This window comes from Mus musculus, chromosome 15 (assembly GCF_000001635.26).
Source record: "Mus musculus strain C57BL/6J chromosome 15, GRCm38.p6 C57BL/6J".
Classification (NCBI taxonomy): Eukaryota; Metazoa; Chordata; class Mammalia; order Rodentia; family Muridae; genus Mus; species Mus musculus.
In genome coordinates, this window is record NC_000081.6 from 57,984,558 (window position 1) to 58,007,450 (window position 22,893).

General features: G+C 49.0%; 1 protein-coding gene across 2 annotated transcripts in view; it reads left to right on the forward strand.

Annotated features, from left to right (window-relative positions):
* The first annotated feature begins 29 nt into the window (after positions 1-29).
* Fam83a (family with sequence similarity 83, member A) overlaps positions 30-22,893 on the forward strand; it is a 26,120-nt gene continuing 3,256 nt past the window's right edge. The window contains exons 1-3 of one of the 2 annotated variants that reach the window (NM_173862.2): positions 1,346-1,984; positions 8,350-8,517; positions 10,657-10,781. In NM_173862.2, the coding sequence (NP_776287.2) occupies positions 1,505-1,984; positions 8,350-8,517; positions 10,657-10,781 (773 nt within the window). In that variant the 5' untranslated portion in view covers positions 1,346-1,504. Of the gene's footprint in view, positions 1,985-8,349; positions 8,518-10,656; positions 10,782-22,893 lie in introns of both variants that reach the window. The other variant, XM_017316599.2, reaches the window with a different exon arrangement.

Here is a 22,893-nt window from a genome sequence, read left to right on the forward strand (position 1 = left end):
CCTAAGAGGAAAGACGTTCCTTTTTAAATTGCTTTTCTTGTTTTTGAATTGCACTCTGATTTAAACACTGAGACCATCCTGCTGGACCAAGTCACCTGGGCCACTTCTCTACGGTCCTAGAAGTCTAGCTCTGCCTTCCTTCGGAGAGTGGCAATGGCCCAGAGGCATCAGGCTCTTCCCGGGTTCTGGCTCCTTGACAGCACAAGATTGGATTTCCCTGGCACAGGTCCTTAGCAGGCACTGCCAGTGCCAGGCTTCTGTGCCCCGGTGTCATCCCTCCCGCAGTTAGAGCTTCCTGTAACCAACTGCAGCTTTGTTACCACAAGCACTCAGTGGGCTCTCGGGCGGGCCGGCTGCTGGGGTAAACCCGGCATGAGAGGCCCTAGACAGGCTGGCAGGTAGGAACACTGGGCTGTGACTCTCCTATCACACAGTTCTCAGTGAACCGAACCCCCACCCCCATGTGTCCTATCATGTTCATGAACTCCAGATGGTCACTACCTCATCCCACGAGTCAACCTGCCCAAGACAAGCATCTTTTTCCTGTGCCGTTCAACTCCCCATGGCCCTCTCCACTTTTGCTTTCTGGAGTCCTCTTCCAAGATGCCTGCGCTCAGCTCCTCTTCCTAGCCTGTTTCCTGCGGAGCCCAATCGAAGCCAGTCAGGCTTCCAGATGTTCCATCCCACAGCTGTCTGGGACCTGGTCTGAAGAGAAAGCACAGGTTACTTCCTCAGAGGTCACAGAGTTCATTCACAGATGGCACCCCTCCTCCAGCCCCGACATGGATCCTATGGGTTCCCAGGCCACGAAATAGTAGCCTGACTTGCAGCCATACTCCCCAAACGGTCAGCACACTGCCCAGACCTAGGAACTCTGTGCAGACTGAACAAACAGGTCAATAGCAAATACTAGACAGACACTCTTTCACGGGACAGGGAAGGGGTGGGCAAGAAAAAGAGGGGGTTCCTGGGGAAGTTCTCGTTGGCCTTATATGAACCCAACGGAGTTTGAGCCAGGGAGCACAAAGGGGACCTGTGCCCAGTCCTCCTTGCTCCTGTCTATCCCTTGGGCTGGTTCTGTGGGGCTGGAGGAGTAGCTCCTCACTGTAACAAAGGCCGGAGGGTTCCAGGCCCTCAGTGTTGTGCAACCAAGTGGGAAAGCCGGCTCAGCCTGAGGCTGAAGCGGAGGAAATATCCCATGGTTGACTGTGCCAAGGCAATGACTGATCCAGCCCTCTGACTTGTGGGCAGGGTGGTGGCTCTCGGAGATAAGCCAATCCCTGGGCTGCAGGTGAGGATCCCCAAGAAGCATTGTTGGGGCAGTGAGAACCATTTCTCCAAGTAGGCAAGAGGGGAGGAAGGAACTCGGCAAGCCAGTATGGGAAGCCCATAGCTTCCTAGGAATACTGGGAGCCCTATTCCTCCCTGGTGTCGTCCGCATTCTTCCTACGTCTGGAAGAGCTCCGCGGTTGGCCACCCCTCCACGACTGAGCAACACAGCAGCATGAGTCGGTCAAGGCATGTGGGCAAGATCCGGAAACGTCTGGAAGATGTCAAGAACCAGTGGACCCGGCCAGCCAGAGCTGACTTCAGTGATAATGAGAGCGCCCGGCTGGCCACAGATGCCCTCTTGGATGGCGGTCCAGAGGCTTACTGGCGCGCCCTCAGTCAGGAAGGAGAGGTAGACTTCCTGTCCTCAGCGGAGGCCCAGTACATCCAGGCCCAGGCCAAGGAGCCCCCTGATGCCCCCGATTCTGCCGGAGGGGCTGAGTCAGGACCCAGAGGACTGGACTCCTGCTCTTTACAATCAGGTACCTACTTCCCTGTGGCTTCGGAAGGCAGTGAGCCAGCTCTGCTGCACACCTGGACTTTGGCTGAGAAGCCCTACCTGAAGGAAAAGTCCAGTGCCACCATCTACTTCCAAATGGACAAACACAACAACATCAGAGATTTGGTCCGCCGCTGCATCTCCCGGGCCAGCCAGGTACCCACGCAGAGCTGAGGTCTGCCTAGTGCTGTGCGGGATGGAGCGGGGATTAGATAGAGCTAGGGGCTTGCATGCTGTTTTCACAGGCTTGCCCAGGAGCACAGACCCTTGATCCCTATACAACCTGGGTCCTGCGCCACTAGCACCTATCCCTGGCACTATAGTCTCTCGTGTGGGAAGGATAAATCCCTTCCTTGGCTCCCCAACTCCTTTTTCCTACTGCTTGCCACTCACCCCCGAGTCCCCTGCATATTCTCAAGCCTCTGGCCTCTGGCTTCAGGACTTTGGAGACTCTGTCTGTCCCTGAACCATCCCTGCTTTTCACTCCGGTTCGTGCTCTTTTTTCGTTAGTGCTTCCAGATGAATGGGCGAGGGGACTTCACTAGGACATATCCTTGTCCTTTTGTCCTCTCAGCCTCTATTTAGATCTAGTTGCCCACAGGTCACCCTGTAGCCCCTGTATCAGGCAGCTCTATCGAAGCAGAAAGTGAGGCAGGGAGAGGGTCAGAGAAAATTCCCCTCTCCCCGGACAGCCCATGTTTTACTTAGACTCTGGAAAGTCCTTCTGAACAGGGCCTCAGCTGACAGGACCTCAGGCATTGGGGCCAATGGGGCAGGAGTTCCCAGTGCCTCTGCATGTCTGCAGTGGTTGCCAGTGTCAACTGGGGGCTGGGTAGAGAGGGTTACTCTCTGCTATCTCTTTTTTTCCCAAGTACACAGGGTTGTGGGTACCCATCCCTCTTTCCTGAAACTGCAGAGGGGCAAGGGAGAGAAAGTGAACTCCAAGGAGGAGAGAAATCTGTCATCCACGGTTGGGGGTGTGGCTCTGTGGTAGAGGGCCTGTTTAGCATAGATGCCCCAAGTTCAATCCCCAGTATGGGAGGGAGGGTCATCATAAAGACATCTCTCTCTCTCTCTCTCTCTCTCTCTCTCTCTCTCTCTCTGTGTGTGTGTGTGTGTGTGTGTGTGTGTGTGTCTGTGTATGTGTCTGTGTGTGTGTCTGTGTGTGTGTGTGTGTTGGTCTCTGTCTCAAAGTACACATTGATTTTTGTGTTCACTCCTGGCTATGGTCCTGGGCTCATGACTGGATCCCCTCCCAGGGTCACAACATTGTATGCAATTCTAAAGTTTTTGGGAAAGCCACCAAGAGGACTGTGGGGAAGCAGAGTTCTGGAAATTTAAGTAGAAGGTGGCATTGGGTGGAGCTACTGTGTGGCAGGGCTGCTTGGGAACTGGTACTTCATGACATGATGGCCCAGAAGGGCCCAGGCAGACTGTCAGGAGGGCTACCCTGTGACATCTCAGGCAAGTGCCTTGACCTCCTGGGGCACAGCCGCCATGATGAACTGAGATTCCTTTTGGTCTATTGCTAAGTGTACTAGCTCTGCTCTCTTGAGGATGGGGCCAGTGCACAGGGATTCCTTGGCTACAGCCCAGACTCCAAGGCCAGTGCAACACCCTGGAAAGTAGCCAAGGTTAGCTGGGAAGTCCAGCTTCCTGTCTGAGTCTCCCTGCTTCCATCTCCCCACGTGGCAGGGTATCCCCACCCAAGCCCCACTGATGTCCTTTGTATGACACAACATTTGATTTTAGGACACTTGAAAATCAGAAGGTTTCACCTAAAAGTGTGGACTTCTGGGTCCACTTAGCAGGTAGGAAGATCTGTGTCCTCTGGAGCAAGTTTTAGTTACCTCTTTGACTGGGTTGCTTCTGCCACAGTTCCCTAAATCTCCCTGTTGGCCTGAGCCTACTGAAGCTTCACCCATTTTTATTGCCTACTAGACACCTGCAGGCTGACTTTGTTATATCCTTCAGACACGCAAAGCTTGTATGAGTGTACATGCCAATAACACACACAGAGAGAAAGACAGAGACAAAGACAGAGAGACAGGCAGGCAGGCAAATGGAGACAGGCAAGCAGACAGAGACAGAGACAGAGAGGCAGGCAGGCAGGCAAATGGAGACAGGCAAGCAGACAGAGACAGAGACAGAGACAGAGACAGAGAGGCAGGCAGGCAGGCAAATGGAGACAGGCAAGCAGACAGAGACAGAGACAGAGACAGAGACAGAAACAGACAGAGCAGGCAGAAAGGGACAGGCAGACAGACAGATACATAGACAAGAAGGTTGGGGCTGTCTGTTCCCACAGAGATGATGGCAGGGATGGATCCAGCCACCCTGGATCTATGCTGTCGTAGAAGAAGGTGATAAGAAAAGGGAAGGAAATTGGCTAGAGCTCCCCCATCTTCTCTAAGGACAGCCTCTGAGAGGAAAGGGAGGCAGGCTCAGGAGCAGCCTGGCAAGTCCTCTCTAGAGCATTCCCCACCCTAAGAAGCAAGATCTGCCCTCCTTCCCTTCAAGCTGAATTCCCTCACTCCACCCAGCCCAACATAGCAATGCAAAACTGAGATCTCCCTGCCTTGGGGAAGCCTCTGTTAGCTGCCTCCCCCTATAGGAGGGGATCAGAGTATGCTGTGGGTCAAGCTTCAGGTGGGGCAAAGCTCAGTACCTGGAAGACTGTGACTAAGGCCAGCTGCTGAGAAGCGGCTTCTCAGTTGACAGTCAGAGGCTGAGTAAGAGTTTGCCAGGCAGAGGAGGAAAGGAGAATTCCAGGTAGAGAGAAACCAAGTGCAAAGGTCAGGAGTGCAAAGGTCAGGGGAGGGGGGTTCCAAGAGGTGGGGAGACGCCACCATCTACCTATCCAGTGGGACCCCAAGGTGTCGGGAGGTCAAGGATGGAGGCAGCAAGGCACTGTGTGTGCCTTGTACATTGGATGTAAGAGTGAGACTAGCATTTCCCCAATTGGGTCACAAGACCCTGAGGGTCCCCAAGACTTCTTAGTGGTTCTGTGATGCTCTGCTTTTTCTGAGCTCTTATCTGCATGGGGAAAATAAAAACATTCTTGTTGTCCCCCTTGACATAGGATCTCACGTAGTTTCTGATCATCCTGTCCCTACCTCCCAAGCACTGGGGTTATAGGCATGCCCCACCACACCCAGTTTACACACTGTTAGGACTTGAACATGGGACTTCCTGCATACCAGGTAGTCGCTCTATCAATGAACTACTTCTTAATACCCCCCAAACGATTATTTTCTATGCTTCTAACTCACAGCACGGTGCAGCAGACTGATGTAGGATATAGGAGAAACTACAGTGCTCTGTGGAGGCAGATCTACGTTAGCAAAAGGGTAGAACATCAGGGTTGGGGTCTGCTTAGCACGTGTGAGGACCTGGGTGTTGTCTCCAGCACAGCACACAGACATATGAGGAACAAGGCCATGCTGCCTACTATAGCTTTTGGAAACAGTTATGTCCTGAAACCTGTTATTTTATGCTATTTATTTTATAATGGGGTAGACGACTAATAATTCGAAATAGCAAAAGACAACTTTTTTCAGATTTAGTTTCTCTTCTCAGTAGGTATAATGTACATAAGACAAAAGTTCTTGAAGATCATTGCTAATTGTTAGGATTGATTCAGGATGCTCTATGGTGTGTGTGTGTGTGTGTGTGTGTGTGTGTCTGTGTGTGTGTGTGTGTGTGCATGTGCGTGTGCATGTGTGTGTGTGTGTGTCTGTGTGTGTGTGTCTGTGTGTCTGTGTGTCCGTGTGTGTATGTGTAAAGTTTACTAGGTAAATTCAGGGCCCATAGGGAAACTAGGAAGAGATAAAGTAAGGTTGTATTCCTGGTAGGGAAACAGAGCTGAAATGTTTCTTTTAATTCTAGAATATTCCTTCTTTACCCTTCTTCCCTCAGGTTGTCGTTGTACACAGACAGACTGACTGACAAAAAGACAGTAAGAGTTCTTGTGGGTGTGGAGCAGAAAGCTGAGGGTGTGGGTTTCCAGGTTGGGGCATAGGTAGCTCTGACCACATCCCTGTCCTGTGGTTATGGAAAGCTGTCTGCACTACCCATCCCCCAGCTTCACCCTGGGAAGCTGGGGACTGGTATCGAGGAAGTCACATGAGACAAGCCTGGAGCTGACTGATAGTAGATGCTCATCGAACCTTTGCTGTGGTTACTGTTTGGTGGCTTAGAACAGGAATGTATTCTCAGGCAGTTCTGGAAGCCAAAACGATGGAATGATGGTACCTCCTAGGCCATACTGTCTCCAATGGTAGCTCTAATGCAGTATGGGTCCCATAGCTCAAGAGCAACTTCTCCATTGTCCCCTCCTTTGCACAGATAATCCCCATCAGCTAATTAGTCAACCCACACAGGGCCCAGACACCTCCTTGGCCCGCCCATGAGATGAGGTGTTCTCTTCCCTTGCTACCTCCCAGTTGTTAGTGCTTTCCAAACAAACAAAGCAAAAAACATTGTCACAGGGCATATTGACACCTGCTTGTAATCCCAGCACTTGGAGGCTGAAGTGGAAAGACTGCAAGTCAATGCTTGCCTTGGCTGCACAGTGAGAGTCAAAGCAAAATGAAACAAAGTAGCCATGCTCACACACGGACATATTATTCCTAAGACCTTGAAACAATGTTGTTGTATCTGTGCTAGTTACTTGTTCTCAATGCTATGAGAAAACAGCCCTGAGAAGTCTCAAAAGTTCTACAACCTCCCCTAAATCCCCCACCATCTTGGTGAACTGGTGTCCAAGCTTAGGAGCCTGTAGGGGACAGTTCATGGGTAAACAGCAACATCTAACGTAGAAGAAGAAACTCTCCATGCCCCTCCTGTCATGACAACCGTCTGTGGCAGTTACAGTGGAGGATGACAATTGGGTTATCTTGCTTTTTTATTTTCTTTTCATTCCATTCGTTACTATTACACATTTGTTGAACACTGACTATCCAGCTTCAGACCACAAACGTACCAACCGGGTCTTGCCATTTGGACACAATCATCATAATGATCTTTTTAAATGATCTTTTTAAATGACTCCTAATAATGGAGTTGTCAACATACCACAACTTAGGTGTTCAGAAGGGGAATCAATAAATCCAAGCAAACTAAAGGAGATTTGTGGAAAGGTCAGAGGTAGCTTGGCACAGGGGTATACCCCCACAATCCCAACACTCAGGGGGCTTCAGGTATGGATGGAACCAGGTGTTCATGTACTTCCATGCCCACTGCCTGGCAGTGCTTTCAGGGTGACTTGACTTTTGTGCATGCTTCCCACAAGGAACAGCACACTGGGTACCAAGATCTGTAGCTCATCAACTACTAACTAAGCAACTGGGCGATAAACCAAAACATCTCCTTTTCTCAAAAGTTCCAACAAATGATCTGGAGAAGCCCTCACTAGAACAACGCGGATGCTGTAACCATCTCTGGACCAGTCTCTGCTGCCAGGGAGGGATGCAGTGCTGTCATTGCTCTGGCCTTGGTCTCCTGCTGTGCCTGTGCCCCTGGTTGCCAGTAGCTCCATCCAAATTGCACTGAGTAGAAAAGAAAGAGGATCCATTCAAATCTAACTGGGGTGCTGTTGACAGAGAAGGAATGGAAATCTGGCTGGCAGGCGCACCTCGCCTTTGCGGGACATCTCAGCAAGGTTCTGAGGACACTGATGATACAGAGGCTGCTGGGACATCAAGACTCCTCCATCCCACTGGGATGCAGCTCTCTTTGATCTAGTTTGAATATGGTTCTTCCACATGGGAGGTTGGTGTATATGAAGACTCCAGGGCAGGAGCAGGGCATCATTAGGGGCCAGTGTGATGGCTCAGCTGCCAACCCTAAGAACTTGAGTTCAGTCCCTGAGAGTCACATAGAGGCTGGAGAGAAACAGCTCCACAAATTGTCTCCTGACCTCTATGTTCAAAGGCACAAGCTACCTGCCTCTGTGTGTGTGTGTGTGTGTGTGTGTGTGTGTGTGTGTGTGTGAGAGAGAGAGAGAGAGAGAGAGAGAGAGAGAGAGAGAGAGAAACAGAGACAGAGAGACAGAGACAGAGAGAGAGACAGAGACAGAGACAGAGAGACACAGAGAGAGAAACAAATACAATTTAAAAGATTAAGAACACTCAAAAAAAAAAAAAGTGAGCCCACGTGCTTTCTATCTCCAAATGGCCGGGAATACCGTTCAGTTTTCTTTCCTCTGAGTCTGCTAAGTTGCCTGTTTGTTTTGCTTTCACCTCTCTGCTGTCCTCTTGCTCTTTCTCCTCAACACTTCTCACTCCAACTCAACACAGAGGCAAAGACTTGCCTAGTCTCTGGTACAGCGGGGGCCAAGAGAGGAGCAGGCCCTCCCCTTAGGCTCTTCCTTCCCCTTCCTCTAATCCTGCCTGGTCAGACCCTCCCCTATCCTAGCCAATCCCCTCCCTCTGAGACCCACTGCCATTTAGAAGTTTCAGCTGCGATCTGGTCGCGCTGCCCTGACTTCTTTGGTAACGGAGTCCTCTCTCCTGGCCCAGGTCCTGGCCATTCTGATGGATGTGTTCACGGATGTGGAGATCCTTTGTGACATTCTAGAGGCAGCCAACAAGCGCGGGGTATTCGTCTGTGTGCTTCTGGACCAGGGCGGGGTGAAGCTCTTCCAGGAGATGTGTGACAAAGTCCAGATCTCTGATATTCATCTCAAGGTATGGGTTCAGTGACAGTTCTGGGGGTATTCTGCATCCATCAGATAGGACAGTGGTAGCTAATACCCCATCTCAATATCTCAGTATCTCAAAGAAGTCACTTCTTTGCTCAAATTTCCACATAGGCCAGCCAGCCCCCTTCCATCTTATGCTATGCTATACGGAGTACGTATCTTATGAAACAGTGATGATGGAAAAGAGGATAGAGAATTTGGAAGGATATTGTTAGACTCTGACCCGGATGAGATGTCCACTATTTCCACCTATAATCCCTTGACCTTGGTGGAATGGATGGAAAGGCCTCTACAGGCCTTTGAAGTTTCAGAGTGCTGCCACTAAGCAGCTACAGCTTTCTTTCCTTTGTTCAGTTTTGAAAACGATACAAAATTGATACACCCATCAGCACAGCGACACCCAATGGACCAGTAAGGTGTGTGTTTTGAGGGCAGGATGATGGTGGTGCCTGCCTTTCATCCCACCATTTGGGAGGCAGAGGACAGCCTGGTCGACACAGTGAGTTCCAGGGCAGCCAGAGCTTATACTGAGACCTTGTCTTAAAAAACAAAACCAAACAAACAAAAAGAGAGAGAAAAGATGTGTTGTGAACACCCTGAGCCCAACAAGAAGCTGGTGCTCTTAGTTTAACTGGAACGTCTCCTAACATGCTCACTCAAGCACACACATTTCCCTCTTCTGGCGGGAAGAAAAGAAGCAGAGAGAAAGGAATTTAACTAGTCATACAAACTTGAGAGCATCAAGTCGAGGTCAAGAGGAAAAATCATTCATTCTTTACATGCATGGGTCTAGCTGAACAGCTGATGTGTGGCCCTCTGGGTTCCTCTGCCACCCCACCTCCAGCTCAGACATATCATCAGCTTCCAAAAACAAAAAACAAAAACAAAACCCTCCTCCACACTGATGGGAGGCAGCAGAGTTCAGGCATCCCTCCTGGTGCCCCTGTCTACAGCCAGTCACTCGAGGTCTGCCTAGAATTCTCTGGGTCTCTATCCCTCCACAAAGGGTCATTTAAATAGAATGAGAACATCGGAGCAGGCCTTGCCTTCAAGGGCCACACCTGTAGCGCACTGGATGTGTCCTCTTGCCACTGAGATGTTGGAGGGAGCTTCTGGAGTAACTGGAGGATCCTTCCCAGAGCCTGGTGGCCATGGACAGACACTACTTGGAGCCTGGCCATATTCCACAGCCCTTGGCTATAACCTAAAGTAAATCTCCGCACAACCCCTGCTTTGCCATTTCTATACTCTTGCATTGGGAGCCATTTGAGGCATAGACACCAGATGCTGCCAGGGAGACCAAAATCTAAACAGCATTAGAATTAGGGTTGTCAACACATTTTGTCTCAAAATGGTCCAGGGTCCATGGGGCCTTAACAACACTATCTCCTCTTGTTATACTTGGCCAGCTCTCTGAACAGCTTACGATAAGGAATTCACGTCACTAAGGCTACCTACGGACTTGCTCCTCCTACAGTAATGCAGACCCTTTGTGGTCTATGGAGGCCTAGACTAGGGGTTTATTGGACCATCAAGTCCTTGTCTTTTTTTTTATTTACTGTTTTCTTTTTGTTGGAATTCTACTTTTTCCCCCCCTCATCGCCATCTATTGGCGGAGCATTGGGGAAAAAAAAAACTTGGAAAACTAAGCCAACAAAAAATGTAAATGATACAAAATCTCTCCAAGCTTAGATAAAACCTTCGTGAGCATCCTTCCAATTTCCTATGCAAATTGTCTCCGTGTGTTTGGGCTACTGTGGCAGACTGTCACAGACCAGGTGGCGTATAAGCAACTGTGATCTATTTCTCACAGTTCTGGAGCCAGAGAGATCTAAGATGTCTGCAAATTCGGTGTTTGGTTGAGACTCTCTGCCTTGTGTGTAAATGACGGTCTTACTGCATCTTTCAATGGCATGCAGAATGAGGGAGCTCTGTCACACAGGGCCCCCAACTCCTTTCTGGGGCCCCACCCTCCTGAGCTGATTACCTCCAAAGCCCAGCCTCCCAGAACCACTGCACCAGAGACTGTGTCTCAACATAGAATTGGGGGTGCATGTTCAGCCGTAGCGCGTGTTTATCAGTGAATACCCAGTTAGTAAGTGACGCCCTCACTTTGCGTCCCCAGAACATCTCCATCAGGAGTGTGGAAGGGGAGGTGTATTGTGCCAAGTCAGGCAGGAAATTTGCCGGCCAAATCCAAGAGAAGTTCATCATCTCAGACTGGAGGTTTGTCTTATCCGGATCATACAGGTGAGTACTGGTTTCATCTGCTGTCCAGGCTTCCGGGCAGTGATGGGCTAAGTGGGGTACCAGCTGGATGATGGCTGCTCCCACCCCACCCCCCCCCAGAGCTCCCAGCTCTTCTTTCTGGCCACAGCTAGAGCTCACCAAATAAACGAAGCCAGAAGTGAGAAATGTGGCCCCTTCCTGACACTGAAATTGGACAGAGACTTCTTTCTACTCTCTCCGGCCTCTTAGGAATTGTGATAAAACAATAGATTTGCTTTTAACTTTTTTCTTTTGTATGTGTGAGTGAACACGCATGAGTGTACAGTTGGAGGAATAAGTTATGGAGGTCCAAGGCTGTTGTGTCTTCTCCCTGGCTCTCCACCTTAGCTGTTGAGACAGGGCCTTCCAGTATTCAGCAATGGTTACAATGGCTGGCCAGCGAGTACCATGGATCTTGCTGTCTCCGCCCTCCCTGAGAAGGTTTACCCACTCACATGACCTTGCCTGGCTCTTTCACGTGGTGCAAGGGATCCTAAGTAACTTCCTCATAGTAGGCTGTTTACCAACTGAGCTGATTCCCCTTTCAAACTTTTATTATTTTAATACAACCAATGTACTGAGATGTATTGATCCACACACGGTTCACCTACTGAATGTGCAGATCAGTTCTCCTTGGCTTATTCCCAGCATTGCTTAACCATCAACTTCACAGTCAACTGTCCTCATAAGAAACCCCATTCCTATTGGCGGCCCCTCCCAGATCCACTTATCCAGAAACCAGTTAGAAACTGGTTCACTGGGTAACCACACATCTACTTCCTGTCTCAGTGGGTTAGCCTCATGTAGACTTTTTGCAGGAGTAGAGCGGATGTAGTAGGAGTAGATGTGGTCTTCTGAGACTGGCTTCTTTCGCTGAGTATAGTGTCTTCATGGCGTGTGGTATGGGCATACCACATTTTGTTCTTCCACTCTGCAGTGGATGCAGTGGATGAATTGGGGTTGTTCCCACTTTTCAAGCTTTGTGAATAATTCAGGCTTACCACTTTTTGTGGAGTTATTTGTAATTCTCTTGAGTGTGTTCCTAGTGATACAATTGCTGGGTACTAATTTGGGGTTTCTATTTGTGACGAACTGATGGAGATTCATTCGGAAGTAGCTGTCTCATGTGGGTTTCTCCAATGTCTGAAGGCCCCAGTTTCTCTGATCTTGAGCAATGTCTGTTACTGGTTAGCCCTCTGTTCCAGCCATCCTGGACACACGCACTCTCTCTTTGTCGTTTGATTTGCACTTTCCTGAGGGCTGAGAATGTTGGTGCCTTGTGCTAGCTGGCCCTTTGCATGTCTTCTTTAGAGGTTCCATTCGATTTTAAACACGTCAAGACTTGGACACTAAATGTCTAGCTAGCCATCTAATCCAATGAAGCTGAAGAATCAGAGATGCCCTTTGCAGCCAAGCGAAGGCCACCGCTAGCGGCCTGCTAGGCCCTCAGGCAAGGACAAGTGAGTGCAAAGGGAAATGTGGGAGAAAACGTAAAAGATGAGCCTGAGTTTTCTTTGGCTTATTTATGCATGTTAGGACAAATCTCACTTTTCATGATATTGATTCCACTAATATTCACATAATAGCTCATTCAACTTGTGTAGCTATAACAAAAATACTGTGAGTTGGGTAGCTTATAAATAATATAAATTTATGTCTCACAGTCTTGAAGGCTAGAAAATCCAAGGTCATAACCAACGTAGTGCCTAACAAGGACCTATTTTCTGGCTCTCAGACTATTATCTTTTTTTATAAGTAGCCTTTGATACCTATCATCTAGACAAAACCAAAACTGTCAGAAGTAAATCTTTACTGACAAGACCATTGATTGCTATCCCAAACATCTGTCTCCTATCTTATCTTCAGCCCCAGATTATAGAGAAAAGAGGAACAAAATCTATCGTTCTAAATTAGTCCAGCCCTCTATAAGGTGGTCGCCCCTTTGTCAAGTAGCCTGCCCCTTTGTCAGTCAGGTGGTCTGCCCCTCTCTGTCAGGTGGTCTGCCCCTCTGTCAGGTGGTCTGCCCCTCTGTCAGTCAGGTGGTCTGCCCCTCTGTCAGTCAGGTGGTCTGCCCCTCTGTCAGGTGGTCTGCCCCTCTGTCAGTCAGGTGGTCTGCCCCTCTGTCAGTCAGGTGGTCTGCCCCTCTGTCAGGTGGTCTGCCCCTCTGTCAGTCAGGTGGTCTGCCCCTCTGTCAGGTGGTCTGCCCCTCTGTCAGTCAGGTGGTCTGCCCCTCTGTCAGTCAGGTGGTCTGCCCCTCTGTCAGGTGGTCTGCCCCTCTGTCAGTCAGGTGGTCTGCCTCTCTGTCAGGTGGTCTGCCCCTCTGTCAGTCAGGTGGTCTGCCCCTCTGTCAGGTGGTCTGCCCCTCTGTCAGTCAGGTGGTCTGCCTCTCTGTCAGGTGGTCTGCCCCTCTGTCAGTCAGGTGGTCTGCCCCTCTGTCAGTCAGGTGGTCTGCCCCTCTGTCAGGTGGTCTGCCCCTCTGTCAGTCAGGTGGTCTGCCCCTCTGTCAGTCAGGTGGTCTGCCCCTCTGTCAGGTGGTCTGCCCCTCTGTCAGTCAGGTGGTCTGCCCCTCTGTCAGTCAGGTGGTCTGCCCCTCTGTCAGGTGGTCTGCCCCTCTGTCAGTCAGGTGGTCTGCCCCTCTGTCAGGTGGTCTGCCCCTCTGTCAGTCAGGTGGTCTGCCCCTCTGTCAGTCAGGTGGTCTGCCCCTCTGTCAGGTGGTCTGCCCCTCTGTCAGTCAGGTGGTCTGCCTCTCTGTCAGGTGGTCTGCCCCTCTGTCAGTCAGGTGGTCTGCCCCTCTGTCAGTCAGGTGGTCTGCCCCTCTGTCAGGTGGTCTGCCCCTCTGTCAGTCAGGTGGTCTGCCCCTCTGTCAGGTGGTCTGCCCCTCTGTCAGTCAGGTGGTCTGCCTCTCTGTCAGTCAGGTGGTCTGCCCCTCTGTCAGTCAGGTGGTCTGCCCCTCTGTCAGGTGGTCTGCCCCTCTGTCAGGTGGTCAGCCCCTCTGTCAGTCAGGTGGTCTGCCCCTCTGTCAGGTGGTCTGCCCCTCTGTCAGTCAGGTGGTCTGCCTCTCTGTCAGTCAGGTGGTCTGCCCCTCTGTCAGGTGGTCTGCCCCTCTGTCAGTCAGGTGGTCTGCCCCTCTGTCAGTCAGGTGGTCTGCCCCTCTGTCAGTCAGGTGGTCTGCCCCTCTGTCAGTCAGGTGGTCTGCCCCTCTGTCAGTCAGGTGGTCTGCCCCTCTGTCAGGTGGTCTGCCCCTCTGTCAGGTGGTCTGCCCCTCTGTCAGGTGGTCTGCCCCTCTGTCAGTCAGGTGGTCTGCCCCTCTGTCAGTCAGGTGGTCTGCCCCTCTGTCAGGTGGTCTGCCCCTCTGTCAGGTGGTCTGCCTTGTCTCTGAGATTCTGCTTCTCCTCAAGTTTTCTCTCTGTATAGTGGGAGGGAAGGCTCCCATTCATCAAGGCCACTGAGTTTTGCATTCAGCTTGGGCCTGACCTTTGATGCATAGATAGAAAGTCACCTCAGAAAAAAGTATTATCAGGGTGTGGGTGGGTATCAGCCACATACAGATTCCTTCCTACAGAATGAAGTACAAATGCACATTTGTAATTGAATTTTACAAAAGAAATAGAAAGGAAAGGAAAAGAAAGGAAAGGAATGGACAGGCAGGACTGCCCCTAGGTATGGTGGAGGAGAAAGTTTATTATAGATATGTGGGAGAGCATAGGCAGGGACATGTGGGAGAGTCCTGAGTGGACATGACCAGCCTGAGTTGGGCTCTGTGGGGAGGGGAGAGAGAACCAAGTGCCAAAGGTAAAAGAAGGGTGAGTATCCAAATTGTCTGGATTATAGAGGCAAGAGCCGCTGCGGGGAGGGAGGGCTGGAGAGTTCAGGCAGGGTAGAGGGCAGGGTGTGCCAGCCATACCCTGTAACAGCTAGGGACTGAGGGATGCTGGGAAGACCTGAAGGACAGGTCAACTTTGATGTTAAGCAGGCACCTCAGCCCTTTGTCTCAGGTTTGAAACTTAACTACGAAAAGCCCCTTGCATTTTTACTAGGAAAAGCTGTGTTCACTCCCCCACAGGAAAGGGATGCGGGAACTCTCCTCGTTCCTTTTGTAAGGGCACTTGATGGCTTATTCTTCTTGCTTGTGTGGGTAACACCAGACGAAGGCAATTTCAGAGGGAACAGGAAGGATTTGTTTAGGTTCATGGACATGGGGGCTACAGTTCATCATGGTGGAGAAGGCGTGGCGACTGGAGCTTCATGTAAGGCATCAGACACTTACAGCGGAGCCCTTTATGTCTTGGCGGGTACATTAATTGACCCTCTTGATGCTGGGCCCAGATAAGAAGCTCCAGTGAGCAAAGGTTCATTCTGGCTCATGGCAAGGGTACATCCCCCATGGCAGGGAAGAAATCACTGCAGGGCCTGAGGCACCTGGTCACACTGCATGTGCAGTCAGGAGGCAGGAGGTACAGATGCTAATACCCAGCTTGCCTTCTCCTTTGTCTGTAATACAGGACCCAGCCCACATTGGTACCACCTACAGTGGAGGTGGATCTTCCCACCTCAATTAGCCTAACTTAGCTAATACCTCACAGGCTTGCACAGGCTTGTCTCCGATGTGATGCTCGATCTGATCAAGTTGATAATATTAATCTCCACAGCGGATGTGGGGGGATGCTCAGGTTAGATGCAGGTTGGGCTGTGATTTCTAATGGCTGCCACCCCAGCAACCCTCTTCCTAGCTTGGCCCCCACTTTCTAAAGGTTCCACAACCTCCCAAAAAGAGTGTTATGGTCTGGAGACCAAAGTCCAAACAGATAAGCCCCTGGAAGGCATTTCAGATTCAAACCTTGACAGGCACATAACCTCATTCATGAGGGCTTCCACTCATGATGCAATCAATCTTGAAAGCCCTGCCCCAATATAGCATCTCATTAGGGATTAGGATTTTTTTTTTAACTTGTGGGTTTGGGAGAGGCATAAACACTGAGCTCTGACACAAACATCCTTTTCCCAGATCTTTTGTATCAGTCAGCATTTCTACAGCAAAACAGCAGAGGCAACTAGCTTTATACAGAGGAAAGTTTTATTTACTTTACTGTTTGGGAAGACTAGCCCAGCCTCTGGCGAAGGTGGTACATTACGGCAGAACCGGGAACAGAAACCAATGCTCGCACCAAAAAATAGTGTGAGAAACAGCGGAAAAGCAGGGTCACACCGCTTTTTCTTATTTAATTTGTATACATGAGTGTTTTTGCTTGTATGCATGTCTGAGCACCTTGTGGTTCCTGGTGCCTGGAGAGGCCTGAGAAAACATCAGGTGCCCTGAACCAGAGCTAAAGATGGTTGAACCACATGAGGTCCTCCGGAAAACCAGCCAGTGCCATCTCTCCAGCCTGCTCATAATGCCTTTTAAAGGCATAACTCTTAACAACCTAAGGTCCTCTAATTAAGCCCTGTCCCCTGAAATATGACCACCACCCTATACAATCAGTCAAGGGAGCAAGTCCTTAATGCCAGACACTACCCCATCCCAACCATAGTGTCAATATCTTCAAACTGTTCTATGTTGACAGCTGCTCTTGATACAGGAACATGCCTGTGGCTCAGTGGCTCTCAACCTTCCTCATGCTGTGGCCCTTTAATAACCACCACCTCATGTTGCGGTGATCCCACATACAATTATTTCATTGCTACTTCATAACTGTAACTTTGCTACTGTTGTAAGTCATGATGTGAAGATCTGATATGCAGGATATTTGACGTGCAATCCCAAAGGGGTCACGACCTACAGGTTGAGAACTTCTGTTGTAGTTACCCTCTTTTTCTCTATTACTATTCTCATTAGTATATTAAAATTCACATCGCATGAAATTAATCATTTCAAAATGTTCGATTTGGTGGCAGTTAGCACATTGACAACACGGTACAATCATCACCGTTTAATTGTGAAATGTTTTCACACCCCAAAAAGAAATTCGTTAAAAAGTCACTCTCAATTCCCCTCTCCACTACCCTAGTGACTCCCTGTCTATATTCTGACCAGTTTTCTTTCTGTAGGCATTATACCCGTGGAGGTATGCACTATGTGGAATTTTGTGACTGGATGCTGTTATTTAACAATAGTGGTTTTGAGATTCATACCCGCTATGACATGCATCAGTATTTTTATCCCTTTTATGGCTAAACAGTATTCCACTGTGCGGATGTCCCACAGTTGGCTCAACCATTCACAGGGATTTCCCAGTCCCCAGCTTCTGTTGATGTAAGATCTCGGGCACTTTCCTTCTGTGGAGAGAGAAGAGGAGATACAGCCAACGGCTGGAAGAGCTGACGGTTGCTCTAATCCGAGAGATTTGCCTGGTACAACCCACCAGTGCTTTCCTTCCACAGGACCACGGAGTAGTTAAAAAGAAAAAAAAGTATTACAAGGACCCTGAAGAAAATGGCATCTAAAGCCATGTGTTCCCCAGGGTATCCCAGGCTGGAGCAGAGACTGGGCTGAAGCTAGGGCACCAGCGGAGGCTCCCACCTCCCAGGAAGTTTCGATTACCTATCTCACTGCTGAATCTCGGAGAAAACCCGAACTAGACCACTCTGTGGGTAGAAAGAAAGGTTTATTGGAGACCAGACTGCTGATGCTGTATCTCAGGGGGGAAGAGAACAAAAGGCAGGCAGAACCTTGCCAGTTTTGAGGGGACTAGTTGCAGTTGAGGTGGCAGGGGAACAGCCCGGGAGTTAGAGTCCCCGGAAGTGGAGTTGCCGGGCAGAAGAGCCTGAGAACTCGCATGGGGACCCTGATCTGCTATGAGCTCCTTTGCGTGAGTCTGAGGTAGGTGCTCCTCGCTGGAGGATGTAGGCTGGAAGAGACAAGGGAAGTAGTGGCTGTTCCTGACGAACAGAAATCAACTTCACAAGGTTTCTGGGGATCGCTGTTTAAGTTTTATTTATCCGCTAGCAGTCCTTCTATCTGTCCAGAGTCCGGTCTAAGCTGAGTCCAGACTGCCAGGGCTTGCTACTGTCTGCAGAATGGTTCGGGGACCTTCTTTGGCCTCTATGTGCTTCCTAGAACCTGTTTCATTCTTTTCTATAAAATGTCAATACCGTTAACAAAAGAGGTAGAAAGAAACTAAACACTTTCCTCTCGCCCCAGTTCTAGCCAACACGGTAAGTGAATTCCTCTCCCTTTGTTAATGCCTGTCTGCTAGTTTTCTTTTGCTGTGTGACCACAAGACTCAGATCTCAAATCTGTTTTTTGTGGTGTATAAACTCTCACAGTCCGTACTTTCCTGTGCAGTCCTCACTCGTTTGTAAAGAGGTTTGAGAGAACCAAGGGTCCTTTGGAACTTTTAGCATTTAGGAGCCTCCTTCATTTCATTTGAAAATTGTGGAGTAAAGATTTCATGTCTGGACCCTTGTAAGCCATTTGGGTCTACATACATTTTATCCGCTGTTGTGGAATAAAGACTCCACACTTGGAGCTTAAGGAGCAGAGTGGAAATCACCCTTGGATTGTGGGTATTAATTGAAGCTATTTTCCACTTAGATTCTATAAACTCCGCCTGAGTGCCTGGCCGGGCACTGAGTGCTGAGTTTGCATCCATCCATCATCTATCAGACTAAAGCCTGACCTGCCCTTTGAATTCCCGAGTCACTTAACAGCCTGAGGACTTTTACTTTTTCTTTTTTTTCTTTTTTTTTTTTTTTTCTTTTTTTTTTTTGGTTTTTCGAGACAGGGTTTCTCTGTGTAGCCCTGGCTGTCCTGGAACTCACTGTGTAGACCAGGCTGGCCTCGAACTCAGAAATCTCCTGAGTGCTGGGACTAAAGGCGTGTGCCACCACGCCCGGCTCGCCTGAGGACTTTTTACATTTCTTTTCTGAGCTCGTCCTTGGCAGGCTGAATTCATGTAATTTTTTTTTATGTGTTATTTTGCGTGTGGCTCTGCTCTGCCCTTCTCTATGGTGATTTAGTTGAGAAAGGTAAAAGCTCTGGTGCCTTGGAGGCAGCTCCATGAGACAGCAGAGTCTGTCAGTGTTCTCTCTGCCTGTTCAGGGTGACTCCAGATGACTAGAGCTGCACCAGAGGTGTCAGGAGGTCTGAGCTCAGGATACGCAGGGGTGTCATAGAATCATGTCACGAGAGTGTCTTTGTCCTGGATGGAAGGAGTTTCAGTATCTTGTTGCATAGCAAGGTAACAAGGGCCTGGTCACCTGTGCTTTCAGCTCCTCTAAACCCTTAAGTGTTAAGGATTTCAGAAGACACATAGAAAGGGGTCTTCAGCATATTAATGACACTCTAGGGAGGAGTCCCCATCAAGCAAGCAGCATAATCTACTGACCCAAACCACTTCCCTACCAGTAACTGCTTCAACCATCATGAAACCCTAACCGAACGGTCTAAAGACAGCAAAACTCAATATAACGCCGTGATTGCTGGAAATATCAAGCAGCCTCCTCCAGCTGCCCTCCCTTAGTCTTAAGCTTACTAAAGTTGCTATTCTTGGTATATCTGATTTAAACATGTTTTTGCATCTATATGTAGGCACTTTTGCATAATATTCAGGCTGCAGTTAGTGTTAATTAATTATACAGGCTATTCGCTCTGAATGGCTGTCTACCGGTTTCTCTCTCCATGTCTTCTGCCCATCTCTTTTAAGCACCAGTTATTCAGGGCCTGTTAGAGTTACCACAAGGAAGAGAGAGGGTCGAGAAGCATTGTCCTTTGGAAATGTGCTAAGGTGGTGAATGGAGATAGATAGATGAATAGACAGACAGATGCACAAATAAGCATACAGGCAGGTAGGCAGGCAGCCAGACAGCCAGACATATAGGTAGATGGGTGGACAGACAGATACATATATAGGCAGACAGACAGGTGGACAGATGGACAGATGGACAAAATAGACAAATATTGTTGCTGAAGGAGTTGCGAGGATCCGTGACGTCCTTCGAGGACCTGTGCTGCCCTGTGCTGGGCCCCTCCAGCATCAAAGGATACACAATCTGTTGATCTTCAACTCCTCAAATGTGGGCCGTTTTACCATCTAATCTCCAATTTGGCTCTGTTTTCGCTTCTGAACTAGGTCAACATAATCTTATGTGTCACATCTTCCCTCAAAAGAATAAGAACTCAAACTTGTTGGCTCATGTTCTGACCCAGAGTGCTCCTGCCCGCCTGCTTTTTCCTCCATGCAAAGCTGCTCCATTAGGCTGCTGGGCAGATCAAGCAAATGACAAGGGCATTAACTGTCTGGCATGGGATGCACATAAAATGCGTCTTTAAGACGCTGGTATTAGGGCCGGTGTGATGGCTCAGCGGGTAAAGGCATGTCTGGCATAAGTCCAGAGACATCAATGCCATTTCTGAAACCCACAGTGGAGGAGAGAACGAAGCCCTGAGATTGTGCTCTGGTCTCCACGCGTGTGCCGAGGCATCCAAGGACACACACACATCCATCTCACAACATCCGCCACCACGTGTCCCCACATACTTTTTTTTCTAATATAAATGACATTGATGTTAGATATGGTGGCTCATGTACGCTATAATCCAAGAATCCAGAGTGCTGAGGCAGGAGGATTGCTGTGAGTTCTGGGCAGTCTTGGCTACAGAGGGAAACCCTGTCTCAAAACGAAAACAAATTGACATTACATGTATGTTCTCATGTATTGTGCTAGCTAGAACTCCAGGCAGGCTTTGTTGAATAGTAAATTTGATTTCTAGCCCGACAGAGCTAGGACTCCTATACAGGGTGATCTGACCTCTCCAATGACGGGTTGCAGTGAATAAGTAAAAACCGCTATTATTATGAGCACATTAGGTTTAATAACTTAAGCAACATTATCCCAGGAGGTGAGGCCCCTTTCTGTGGGTTATCCCTTCTGTGCCAGGGCATATCGGGGAAGGGCCAGGGAGCATGGCCAGGTTTCCCAAGACAGTGTGTGCCTGGCAAAACTTCAGGGCCAGACAGCACTGGGCACGTGGCCACTGGAACTAACACTAAGAGTACTTTCTTAGTGACAGTTTGGGAAAGCGAAGAGTCGAGCCTCTGACCCGAAGCCTGTTCAGGCTAGAGAGAAGAGGGAGGGCTGAGAAGCGTGGCGAATGTGGGGTCAGAGGCAGTCTGAAGGATTCAGGCTTGCTGCTCTATGCTAGGGGGGGGCCCAAGCATGCAAGGGTGTGGTGTGCAGAGTCAGGTGAGGATCCGGGGGAGGTTATTTTGGTTTGGGGTACTGAGGACTGAACCCAGGGTGTCATGCAGGCTGGGCAAATGCTACCACTGAGCTGTGTCTTCTCCTTTTTACTTTCTACTTTGATACAAGATCAAAACTGATTGCCCAGTCTGGCCTTGAACAGTCTACCCTCTTTCCTCAGCTTCCCAAGGAGCTGGGACTATAGGCCCGTGACATCAGGTAAGGTTTTCACAAGCACTGAAGAACGTGACAACGCCTTGTTTTAGAGAATAGCTTTGGAAGGTGTTTGAGATTTTTCTCCTCGAGGCGAACACTTACCGTTTATAACCCAGCAGTTCTTCTAGGCATATATCGAAGAGACTCTTGTTCACTCTTGTGTATGTGGGAGGCACCATGAGAATGTTAAAGTAGTACTGTTGGTGACAGGAACAAGCCAATGCTCCTTCACCAATGAAATGACCAATAGAATAGTATGTAGCAGTCAGAAAAATTACAAAAGAAGTAATAGTGTAGCCTGCCAGAGGTGGCACACACCTTTAGTCCCAGCACTTGGGAGGCAGAGATAGGTGGAGCTCTGAGTTCAAGGCAGCCTGGTCTGTGACCAGAGCTACAAAGAGAAACCCTATTTCAAAATCAACTAACCAAACAAACAAACAAAAAAAAAAAAAAACCAATAATGTGGACACATCTTAGCAATGTAAAATTAAAAGAAAAATCCTAAAAGATTGCACATATGTTTTTAAAACAACTAAAATTAAAATATTTACATTTAAGAATAAATATAGAGCTGGGGAGATGGCTCAACGATTAAGAGCACTGACTGCTCTTCCAGAGGTCCTGAGTTCAATTCCCAGCAACCACACAGTGACTCACAACCATCTGTAATGGGATCCGATGCTCTCTTCTGGTGTGGCTGAAGACAGCTACAGTGTGCTCATATAAATAAGATAAATGAATATTTTCAAATATATTTAAAAAGAATAAACATAAGCGTGAAGCATTGTTTCTCACTGTGAACCAGGGAAAGAGGGTTTGGTGGTATGGTTTGAGTCTAAAATGCTCCCATGGGCTTGTGTTTCAGATGTTGATTCTCCACAGTGGTGGTGCTCTTTAGGAGGGCTGAGGAACCTGTAGGGGGCGGGGCCTAGCTGGTGGAACCAGGCTAACCGAGGTGCGCCTTTCATAGGTTACAGTCTGGCCCTATCATAGCTTTTTTTCTCTCCTCAGTATATCAGCTTATGAACAGCTCCACCACAAGTTCCGGCCACCATGACGGACCAGAATCTTGTTTGTCTCCAATGGCTGTTTTGGTCCTAGCGATGAAAGAATAACACACATACTGTAGTCACAGGACACATTGCACGGACTTTTCCTAGCTCAGGACCCTGGGACAAGGCTCTGGGAAGGCAATGGGACTTCGTGTGGGCTATCATCGAGAAGCTAGGCTGGTGAGATGGCTCAGTGGGTAAAGGCACTTGTGCAAGCCTAATGACTCAAATGCTATCCCCAAACCAACTAGGAAAGAGAGGACCCACTCCTGAAGGCAGTCCTCTGACCTCCACATACGCACCGTGGCAGGTCTCTGCCTGTGCACATACATGCATTATGCACACATGGGCAATAATGACACACAGACAAGATTTTAAGGCAGCTAGCTTTAATTTCAGGCCATGCTAAGAACATTATGTGAAACAGGAAAACAAATAGATCTGTAATATAGGTCATGGAGAAAGACCAGGAAGGAGAGTGGGTAGCTACCAGACAAAGATGTGTATCTCTGGGCTTTGCCTTCAGGACCCAATCTCAGCAAACAGTACACATCACTTCTTCCCCTGGGTTAGTGAGAGAAATATGAGCAAAGCCCAAAGATACACATGCAGAGTGTGTGTGTGTGTGTTTGTGTGTGTGTGTG